Genomic DNA, 11,272 nt, shown 5'->3' with positions numbered 1-11,272 from the left:
TTATTGAAATAATTTTTTAAAAAATATTTTCATTTTCATTGTTAAGCTGATGTTTTAAAATAAAACTCTTTAAATCTAGCCTGTAGATTGCTGGGAGGCCAGTGCTGTGCATGGACCTCTCTCTGCCTGGCAACACTGGAGGGCCCTGCCAGCTTTTCCACATTACTATTGCAAGGGGCTCTTTAAGAAGGCAGGACCTTTGGAAATCTCTTGTAATATGTGTAACAACCCATAAGTTACTATATTTAATATTGCCTGTTCTCTCTCCCCTCCCTTGTTTTTCTTTTCAGAAACAGAGTTGTCCGTCACTGCTGAGTTAGTGCCTACCTCATCATGGAACATTTCCAGTGAACTCGACAAAGGTACACAGTGGGGACACGCGAGGTAGAGGTGGGGAGGTGTGAAACTCCATTTTTCATTCCAGTATGGCCTTCTTTAAAATCAACCACTTTTTAGATTGCTAGGAGGAGTTTGGAGGCCAAAATAAATTCTCTGCTAACTTTATGTTCATTTAACATTTAATTACTTGGCATTCTATTATTTCTGGAAAGTCAGGGTGGGTTTTTCTCCCTTTCTTCTTTCTTGCCTTTCCCTTCTTTCTCTAAAATGTTCCATGTGGCAAAAATGCTTCAAGATGTGTAATAGGGTCGCTTTTGACCTTCCTGAAACGGCATCTAGTGGATCTTATTTAGGGGATTTGATTCAGCCTGAGCCAGGATTGATCAGAGCTGTTTGTTGGGTGACCTTTTACAAGGAGCATTTGATGTGCTTGCAGGGTTCAGGACAGAGTATCTGGAATGTTTGTAATTGACTGTGCCTACAGATGGCAGCTTCCTGTGTGCACGTGGAGAACAGGTTTCTGCTGTAAAGGCTGTTGTTTAGCATTAAGGCCCGGCATATGCCAAGAACTGGCTCACTATGGAGCTCCTATGTCTGGGGGTGGTAATTCAGAACACATTCAAAGCCACCATGGCCCTGCCAATGTGTCTTTCCAGCCTTATTTCTCCTTAGTCCCTTTTATGTACCTTACACTTCAGCCAAATTCCCATTTCTTCTTATATATCCTGTGCTTTTCTGACTTGCTGTTTTTATCTACACCATTCCTTCCACTTGAATTGCCCTTCTATTCTACTAGTCCACAGTCTATTTTTTTTTCTCTCCCAGTCTCAGCATAATTTTTATACTAGCTACAGTGTTGTCTAATTGTTCAGTAAGAAATGGCCTCTCTACTTTGGAATTCCCATAACCTTTTCGTCTGTTCTTTTGTGTTATTACATGGTGGATTTTACCCTTGTATGTCTTACCCTTAGAGGCCTCTAGGCCGCACCTTTGTTGTTGTTCTTGTTAGGTGCCGTCAAGTCGTAGACAACTCACAGCGACCCTATGAACGAAAAGCCAGAGCACTGTTCGTATATAGAGTTTCCGGAGGCAAGCCATTTTGGAAGTGGATGCCGCTCCTGCTTCCAGGCTTGTTTTAGTCGGGAAGCTCCAGCCAACACTGCTCACCATGAGTAGCCATTACCATGTTTGGCACATCACTGTCACAGTGTGCAGCATCACAGCAACCATGAGGTACCTCTGTACAGCAGCACACAGACCAGTGCTATACCATCTAGAAGAATGACAGAGAAACAATTTGAACCCAGCCCGAGGGGCGCAGATTAAAATCAACCACCTTCAGCTTGGTAGCATAGCTTTCTGTCCACTCGGCCAATGTAGCTGTCATTGTTGTTGTTAGATGCCATCGAGTTATGACTACTCATAGCGACCCTATGAATGAGTGACTCTATGAACAAAAGGCCTGAGCACTGTTCGTACATAGAGTTTCTGGAGGCAGGCCATTTCAAAGTCCACCAGTACGAGAGGAAGATGGGCAGTCTTCTCTCAAGTGATTTACAGCCTTGGAAAAACAAACAGAGGGTCAGCTGTGAGTCATTGCTGCCTCCACAGCAATGAGGGGGTTTTGCATCTTTTCCTTAAGTTCTTTTATAACTTTCATCATTTTTGCAAGTTCATAGAGTTTCTAGAGGCAAGCTGTTTTGGAAGTGGATGCCACTCCTGCTTCCAAGCTTGTTTTAGTCGGGGAGCTCCACCAAATACTGTCCACCATGGGTAGCCATTATCACACTTGACACGTCAGTGTTATACACAGTGTTTAGCATCACAGCAACTGCGAGTTACCTCTGTACATCAAATGGACAGACCAGTGCTATACCACCTAGAAGAATGTTTGATCAAAAACAAGTAAAACCAGGCCTGAGGGCCACAGATTAAAATCACCTACCTTCGGCTTGGTAGCATCACTTTCTATCCATGAGGCCAACAGAGCTCTCTATGTTGCCATTGTTGTTATTGTTAAGTGCCGTCAAGTAGTAGATGACTCATAGTGAACCTGTGAACGAAAGACCTGAACACTTGTATCCTTAAGTTTGGAGGTTCTTTCTGGGTAGGATTTTTTTTTTAATCTTGTGCCTTATGCATTCTTTTGCATTTGATTAGGAAGATAGCTATCATAAAATCTAGCAAAATTTTTTTTCCATAAGAAATGCTCAGTATGTATGGAGTATCAAGTCACAATTTATCTAGTGAGGAATCACATCCATAGTAACAATATTAAGTGAACTTTCAATTTCCACTTGAATTTAGGTTCTGGGATTATAGTGGAAAAAAGCTCAAAGTCGTTGATAGAGTTTGGTGTTTCTGCAAAAAGCTGAACATAGAAATTCCATATGACCCAACTATTCCACCGCTTGGAATATACCCTGAGAAAATGAGAACTGAGGCATAAATAGATACTTGTCCACCAATGTTTATAGCAGCATTACTCACCATAGCAAGAACATGGAAACTGTCCAAATGTCCAACCACAAAGAAATAGATTGAGAAATTATGGCACATTCACAGAATGGAATACTATACAGCAGGCAGGAGAAATGATTTTGTAAATTATTACCTAACATGGGAGGGACTGGAGAGCATATGCTAAGGATACCAACTCTGTCTCTTGAGGACAAATACTGTACAAGACTATTCTTTTTTATTTTATTTTTTAATTTAGTTTTATTAAATTTTATTAATTTTCATGAACATTTACAGAGATTTTGGATTTCCATTCATTGATTGTTGTACTATTTTCTCTAACCCCCCAGTTCATTCCTCTTTTTTCCCCCCTGAAAGTCTGTTTTAATTGTCCCATTGTCACAGTGCTTGTCAAAGCCAGTTCTGATTAATCTCCTTTGTCAGTGTGTACTTTACCATTCCCTATCACTCCTGCCTGAGAGAGACTTCACCCTGATTCATAAGGAAAATGGGACGGCGTATTCTCTTAGCTACTTCCTGCTGAAAAGGGACACTGTATGTTTCAGGGTGAAGATCTTGTAGAACGAGTACAAGGATCCAAGGTGGGGAGGAGGGGGCTTAATCATAGGATCACACAATATGATGAGTGGAGGGAGGGATGGAGAAAGAAAAGGGGAAAGATCAGGTATGAAAAACAATGTATATGAACTTTCTGAATGTTGTAAACTAGTATAAAATTTTTTAAAAAAGAAGAAAAAAGTCATTGCTAGAAATTCCTCTTAATGATCAGCTTTCTTTTGTTTGCCGGTATACTCACTGCAAATTGTTTCTCTTCTCTGGAGGAAGATTATTTCACAAAACAGCAAAGGGACAGGTTATTTTGCTGGCTACACTGTACTGGACATTTTAACATGATAGGATGAGGTCAGATATCTTTTGCCTTCAAATCAAAGGCTATTTTGAATAATTTTTCTGTGTCAAATTTGATTTGGACATTGCTTTTCTAATTAAGGGATGAAAACTCGAAATCCATGTAATTCCTTTCATCCCACCACCAGAAGGCAGTGGATTTTTCATTACATATTTATGAAGGTTTTATAAATTCTGTTTTTTTATAAACAAATGGGAAGTAGAAAATAAAAGATACTAATAACTTAAGGAACCCTGGTTGTTCCTTAATAAAAAGCTGATGGTTTGCACCCACCAGCGGCTCTACAGAGAAAAAGACTTGGTAATATGTTCCTTGGGTTCTCTGTCGGCATGACCTACAGAGAGTTGTGCCACTGTGTGGAGTTGAGTTCAAAGTTGGTACCTCCAGTGGTTCAAATCCGTCAGAACCTCCAAGAGAGAAGGATGAGCAATCTCCTCCTGTGGCACTTTACAGCCTCTGAAACCACTGAAGAATCAATGATTCCCAGTTCAACCAATTAATCGCTGCCCCTTTTCAGTCTCATAAGGACAATACTGTATAAGACCGTAAATGTAAAAAATGAAGGATAACTAGTAAGGTATAGGTAAAAATCCAAAGGGGGAAGGGGGAGGAGACTGTGGATGGGAAATCACAGGTTGCAGAATTTAGTGAGCAGAGGGAAGGAGTGAGGAATTAGGATAGATCTAGTGGGGGGAGAGTGCAGGAGAGGAAGACCCTAGATGAGATGGATTAATTCAGTGACTGGAGTAAAAGTGGGGGCAAGTGTGTCGGAGATGGTGAGATTGGCACAGGATAAGGCAGAATTTAGGACTGTTGTACATAGGGTCGCTATGAGTCACAGGCGACTCGACGGCACGCAACAACAACAGTGGGAACATGAAAAGACAGGATGATAGTGAGCATAGATCAATAGTGACTTATTTTATAAAACACAATGTACAGAAATGATCCTCTAAAGTACAGTGTGAATGAAGGAATGTATGAAATGCAGTGGACATAAATGAAATACGATGTATACAAATTTGGTATGCAAACCAATATAAAAACTTAAAAATATAGAAGAAAAAAATAGTATCAATAGTAGGCAAAGGACTAGCCTTTTGTCCAAGAGTTTGTTAGACTTTAAAACCCTGTTATGTTCAGCATGATCTTCCAGAAAACATGAAGGCTTTTCAAAGATTCTTGATATCCTCTTCTTCTAGAAGATAATTAAGTATGTGATCTTTAAAGTCTCAGTTAAAATGAGAGGGAAACATGATTGATTCATTCACATTTTCCTAGATCAAACCCTTACTGATTCCTAGTCTGGTTGGGGAAATGTGTGAAGCATTAGGGTCTGTTCCATGAATCAGACAAGAAAGCCTGTTCTCTGTGGATTCAAAGCTTAGAAGAAGAGATGGACAGCAAAATCCATAATCACAGCCTTCTGTTTCCTTTAATAGACTAAACTATCAAAGAACATTACCTCCAGAAACCAGAGGTCCTGGTGGAAGTAAATTTACTGTGAGGGGAAAATTACCAGGCTACCATGCAAAATGAGAGGGTCTCCAGGTGCCAAAAATAAAGAAGACCCTCAGCGATAGAGCAATTATCAGTGAAAATGACTGAAACAAAAAGTCATATGAAAATGTAGGAAGTATGTCTCCTCATAAGGAGCCACTGTTGCAGAATCCTATGGGAATGAGGTGTAAGGCCTTAGGAAAGAAACTCTCCACACAAAGTTGTGAATGAGGAATGAATGGGTGGACCAAGCATGAAATAAGGAAAAGTCTGCTGAGGATGTGGCATGGAACTCTATCAACCACCCTAGGCTATTGGTGCAAAGAGTTACCTACTTACAAAAAAAAAATTCCCTCAACCTGCATTTTATGTGGATATGGGGTTGGTTTTTCTCATGTGGTACACCAGCCACAAACCCAGAAGATAACATAACAACTTGGTCTGGAATCGATTATGATAACCTGGCAGGGCAAACCCAAAACCAACTTATAAAAATATCTTAACACCCCAGGGCATGCGGATTTTTTTTTCACCAGAACACACCAAAACCACAAAACAACAACAACCAACTCCTGATGTTGAGTTTGCTTTTAAAAATTACAGTGTAAGTGGAGGGGCGGGGGCAATGCCACCATGAGAGAATGCCAGCACAGAATCATATCTTAAAACTAAAGACCTTCAACCAATCTGAGTTCATGTATATGTTTGAAATGTTTCACAGTAAAAGAAGGAATAGAAACCATGGGGGAAATAAACATAGGATAATAGCCATGAGAAATAGATCTGAAGAGAATGAAATAAAAATAGTATATTTCACATTTGGGGTTATAGAAATTAATGAAATGTGCTTAAATGCTGCATGTACACCTCTACAGAGGTAAATAGTCTCAAAGATAAATGTGAGGTATCAATTCCTAGGAGAATAGACTCCAGGACCAACATGCCTAGATTTCCATCCTGACTGTGATACTGTGTGGCTTTAGGTAACCAACTCAATCTTTCTGTGCTTTAGTTTTCTCACTTGTAAAATGTTAAAATAGCATGTTCTTTTTAGGATTACTGTGGAAATCAGTCTGGCTGGCAGCACACAATAAGCTAATTGGAGAATCAAAGTCAAAGTCATTGCTGTCAAATCAGAACCAATGATCTGAGAGGAGATTGACTATCTTTCTTTCTCCACTAGAGGAACTTGGCCTTCCACCTAATGGTGCAGCTCTTTATGGGCTACACCACTGTAAAAATGCTGTTTTTTTGTTAATGTGGTTATTTCATTGGGCTTGATAATGAAGGATCATAGGTATTTTTGCAAGATAATAAAAGAAGGTTGAGGTAGAGCTCTCAAATGCTGTCAAGTCAGGTGAGTGGCACCCCACCAGTGCCACACTCCCTAGCTTGGCACAAGTTCTCCAAGGTCTGACCCCACCATCTCTTCTCATCTTATCCTCCTCCCCATATTTTATTCTCCATTTGTTTTAGCATCCTGCTTTTATTTTCCAAAATAAGCCATTTTCTTTCTGACTTCTATGGCTTTTCATACAAACTGGAATGTCTTTATCTCTCTGCTTCAGTTGGCTGATGCTTCCTCACCTGAAACATTCCCACTTCCCCTTTCCTGCACATTGCCATTAGGAGATAATCTGTCTTCCAGACATTCTACTGGAAGGGAAACGAACTAATTTTCCTTTCAACATAACTGAGCAGACCATCAGTCCTGCCCCAGAAGTCTTCCATCTGTGAAATTCTCTTCATCCTTTGTATATCTTGATTACAGTCTGTATCATACTGTTGTTGTTGTTGTTGTTATGTGCCATCAAGTTGCTAGCAACTCATAGCAACCCTGTGTACAGTAGCCCTGAAACCTGCTCTATCCTGTGTCAACTTTACTGTCTCTGACAGACCTCCCTTCATTACCCTAGTCAGTGTATCAATCCATCTCATCGATGGTCTCCTTCACTTTTTCTGTTCCTCCACCTTCCCAAGCATGAAGTCCCTCTCCAAGGACTAGTCCCTCCTTGCAGCATGCCCAAAGTATACCAGACGAAGCTTCAGAATTCTTGGCTTCATGGAGCAACCTAGTTTCACCCTCTCTACAATAATCTGTTTATTCTCCTGACAGTCCATGGTATATTCAACACTTCTCCAGCAGCACAGCTCAAAGGCATTAATTATCTTTCTGTCATCCCTAGTTATTGTCCAGCTCTCTGACACATAGCAAGCAATTGTGAAGACTGTCGTCAGTACCAGGCACACCTTAGTCTCCAGACTGATGTTGTTACTCTTCAGTACTCTGGAGAGGTCCCTGATAGCAGATTTTCCCAATGCAATTCATCTCTTGATTTTTCTGGCTGCTAGTAGCAAGAGTGTTGATTGTGGAACCAAGCAAACTAAAGTTGTTAACAATCTCAATCACTTCGCCATCTATCATGATGCTGCCAATTGGCCCAGTAGTGAGAATCTTTGTTTTCTTGATGTGGAGCTTCAATCCATGTTGAAGGCTGCAGTCCTTGGCCTTCTGCAGCAAGTGCTTCAGGTCCTCCTCAGTTTCAGCAAGCAGAATTTTGTTATCTGTATAACGCAGGTTGTTGAAGAGTCTTCCTCCAACCCTGATGCTACATTCCTCCTTATACAGCCCAGCCTCCTTCCCAGATGATCTGTTCTTTATATAGATTGAAAAGGTATGGGGACAGGATACAACCGTGGTATACACCCTTCCCAATGTTGAACCATGCAGTGTCTCCTTGCTCTGTTCTGATGACTGCCTCCTGTATTGAAATGATTCTTTTTGTCTTGCCACTGAAAATAAGGAGACACTACATGGTTCAAAATCAAGAAGGGGTCTGTCAGGGATGTATTTTGTCTCCACACCTTTTCAGTCTGTAAGCAGAACAGATCATCTGAGATGCTGGGCTGTACAAGGAGGAATGTGGCATCGGGATTGGTGGAAGACTCATCACCGACCTGTGTTTGCTTAAACTGAGGGGGACCTGAAGCGCTTGCTGCAGAAGGTCAAGGACTGCAGCCTCCTATATGGATTGAAGCTCAACATCAGGAAAACAAAGATTCTCACTACTAGACCAATTGGCAGCATCAATATAGATGGTGAAGAGATTGAGATAGTTAACAGTTTTAGTTTATTTGACTCCACAACCAACACTCTTGGTACTAGCAGCCAGAAAAATCAAGAGAAAAATTGCATTGGGAAAGTCAGCTGTGAGCGACCTCTCAAGAGTACTGAAAAGCAATGATGTCAGGCTGGAGACTAAGGTGTGCCTGATCCAGGCTATAGTCTTCACAATTACATGCTATGCAGCAGAGAGTTGGACAGTGAATAGGGTTGATACAAAGAGGATTGATGCCTTTGAGCTGTGGTGCTGGAGAAGAGTGTTGAATATACCATCAACTGCTAGGAGAACAAACAGGTTTGTCGTGGAGAAGGTGAAGCCGAAATGCTCCTTGGAGTCAAGGATTCTGACATTCTTTGGATGTGTTGCAAGGAGTGACTGGTCCTTGGAGAGGGACATCATGTTTGGCAGAGTGGAGGGGCGGCACAGGAGAGGAAGACCTTCGATGAGATGGATTGATTCTGTGAGTGGAGTGGTGGCAATGAGTGTGTTTGAGGTGGCAAGGTTGGCACAAGATAGAGCGGCATTTAGGGCTTTTGTACATAGGGTCGTTATGAGTACCAAGCGACTCAATGGCATACAACCACAACAACAACAACTGAAAATAAAACTTAAAAAAACCCCTCAACCTCTTCTACTGAGTTAGTTCTGACTCAGCAACTTTCCATCAGCTTTTCAAGGCTGTAAATCTCAGTGTGAAGACTGTCCATGACTGCTTATGGCTCTTGCAGGCACTAGTGGATTTGAACCACAGCCACAATGAACTCACCTCCCTTAGGTTAGCAGCGCATCTGCCTGAGGGCTTGCCCACAGATCTCTCCTTTGAAGATAGAGATTTTATAACTGCTATTTACTCTTAATGCCTAACACAATATCTGATATGTAGTGTTGGAGAACTGTACTGAGTATCTTACGGATTGCCAAGAGAACAGATATGTCTTGGTGAAGGTGCGGCCAGAGTACTCCTCGGAGGCCAAAGCCTCTTCTCACATTCTTTGGGCATGTTGCTAAGAGAGGCTATTTGTTGGAGAGGGACATCATGCTTGGAAAGATGGAGGGTCAGTGAAAGAGAGTAAGACCTCCAACGAGATGGATTGGCATAGTGACTGCAGCAGTGGGCTCAAGCGTGTCAGTTGAGGAGGATGGCACAGGCAAGGGCAGAACTCAGATCTGTTGTTCATAGGGTTGCTGTGGGTTGTACTTGACTTGACAGCACCTAGCAGCAACAACAGTAGGGAATATGGTGCTAAATTCTTAGAGTTCAGAGACTGATTATGCAGATTAATAGCTATCAGAATTCCTACTCCAAGAGGCCTTTGCTAAGCATGTTGCATACATTATTTGAATTCACCATTATTTGAATAGATGAGCCACTTGAGGGATTGAGCCTTTTGAGGGTTAAAGGACTTGGTTAAGGTGTACAGCTAGTTAGTGGCAGTGTCGAGATTCCCACCAAGGCCTAGAAGCACAAGTCCATGAATGTGTGTCCAGCATGGTAGCTGGGCGCACTATCTCTCTTGCATTCATATCCTCTCCTACTGTGGGGTGAGTTCCCTCCTCTGGCAAAACAGTAAAGTGAAATCCCTCCCTTGGTCTTAAAGCCTTTCACTGCACTTAGCTGCTCTATTTCACCCAGCAATACCACCATGGCTCCCAGCTTCACTCAGGTCCAGCCAGTGCCATTGAACTGCTGCCTGTTTATTTTTTCCAACAGGAAATGAAATGTAAAGGAGACAAGGCCACCCGGGAAGGAAGAACCGTTGAAAGCTACTATTGATGAGACAGAGAGGGGGTGATTTCTGAGACAAATGCTTCAGAACCAAGTGCCTCAAAATACAAATTGATCTACAGGGGCCCCAGCTCAGCCTCTCCTTAGGAGTGTTGGGGTGGGATGTTATGAGGGCCTCTTTCTCCCTCTTCCATATTCAGTCACACAAGATCTCAGAGGTTCTCTATAGAAAGCCAAATGTTTCTTTTGGAGAAAGGACTGGAAATTGCACCCGGACGTAGCAGAAAGGGAGGGAGCTTACTACTTAAAAAAATAGTGAGCCCTGCTTCCAACTGCAAATAGTTCTCTGTGCTGACAGACTAGACTTGGTATTTTTTTGTCTTAGTTTGCTTTTAAAATGGAGACTTGACTTTCTTTACTAACTTGGAGGTTTATACATAATAAGGAAAGGGTATGGCATGACTCTTATGCTCATGGTCTCTGAAGTTTATATATATATATATATTATACACACACATATATTTATGTTTATGTTTACGTTTACATTTATAGTTATTTATATTTATATTTATATTTATATTTATATTTATATTTATATTTATATTTATATTTATATTATTTATATTTTTATTTATTTATATTTATATTTATATTATTTGTTTTCCTGGTCAACAAAGATGTCTATTGATAGCACTTTCGTGTCTTGCCACAGGGAAGCTACTCACAGGGTCACAATTAACAGATACATCCTGGACTCAGCCCCTTAGCCCACCTGTATTCTCAAAGCTTCCCTGCCAAAGGCTTTTACTGGGCCCTCTAGTTAGCAGATTGTTGCTTCATCTTGCCTCCTGTCTGGTATCTTAATCTGACCGAGGAACATATGTTGTTGCTGTTGGTTGCCGTCGAGTCAAGCACAACTCATAGAGATTCTATGAGCAAAAGACCTAATGCTTTTTCATAACTATTGTCGTTTCTCCAAGTTCATACAATTTCCAGAGGCATGTGATTTAGGAAGGGGATGCCACTCCTTCTTCCAAACCTGTTTTACAGCTGGTAACTCCACCAAACACTGTGCACATTGGGAAATCGTTCTGGTATTTGATATCCCAATGGCACAAGGTGCCGCTTCACAGAAATCCCAGGTTACTTCATACAGCACATTGACAAATATATAGGCACATATAGAGTATA

The 11,272-nt window shown here is 41.3% G+C and overlaps 1 protein-coding gene across 1 annotated transcript in view; it reads left to right on the top strand.

Annotated features, from left to right (window-relative positions):
* Positions 1–110: 110 nt before the first annotated feature.
* The window catches only part of ROR1 (receptor tyrosine kinase-like orphan receptor 1), a 255,286-nt gene continuing 244,124 nt past the window's right edge, over positions 111–11,272 (top strand). The window contains exons 1-2 of the mRNA XM_006879844.1: positions 111–177; positions 291–362. Coding sequence (XP_006879906.1) covers positions 111–177; positions 291–362 — 139 coding nt within the window. The remainder of the gene's footprint in view (positions 178–290; positions 363–11,272) is intronic.

This window comes from Elephantulus edwardii, unplaced genomic scaffold (genome assembly GCF_000299155.1).
Source record: "Elephantulus edwardii isolate Elephantulus edwardi_28Jun2011 unplaced genomic scaffold, EleEdw1.0 scaffold00005, whole genome shotgun sequence".
NCBI lineage: Eukaryota > Metazoa > Chordata > Mammalia > Macroscelidea > Macroscelididae > Elephantulus > Elephantulus edwardii.
This window is presented reverse-complemented; position numbering and strand designations above follow the sequence as displayed.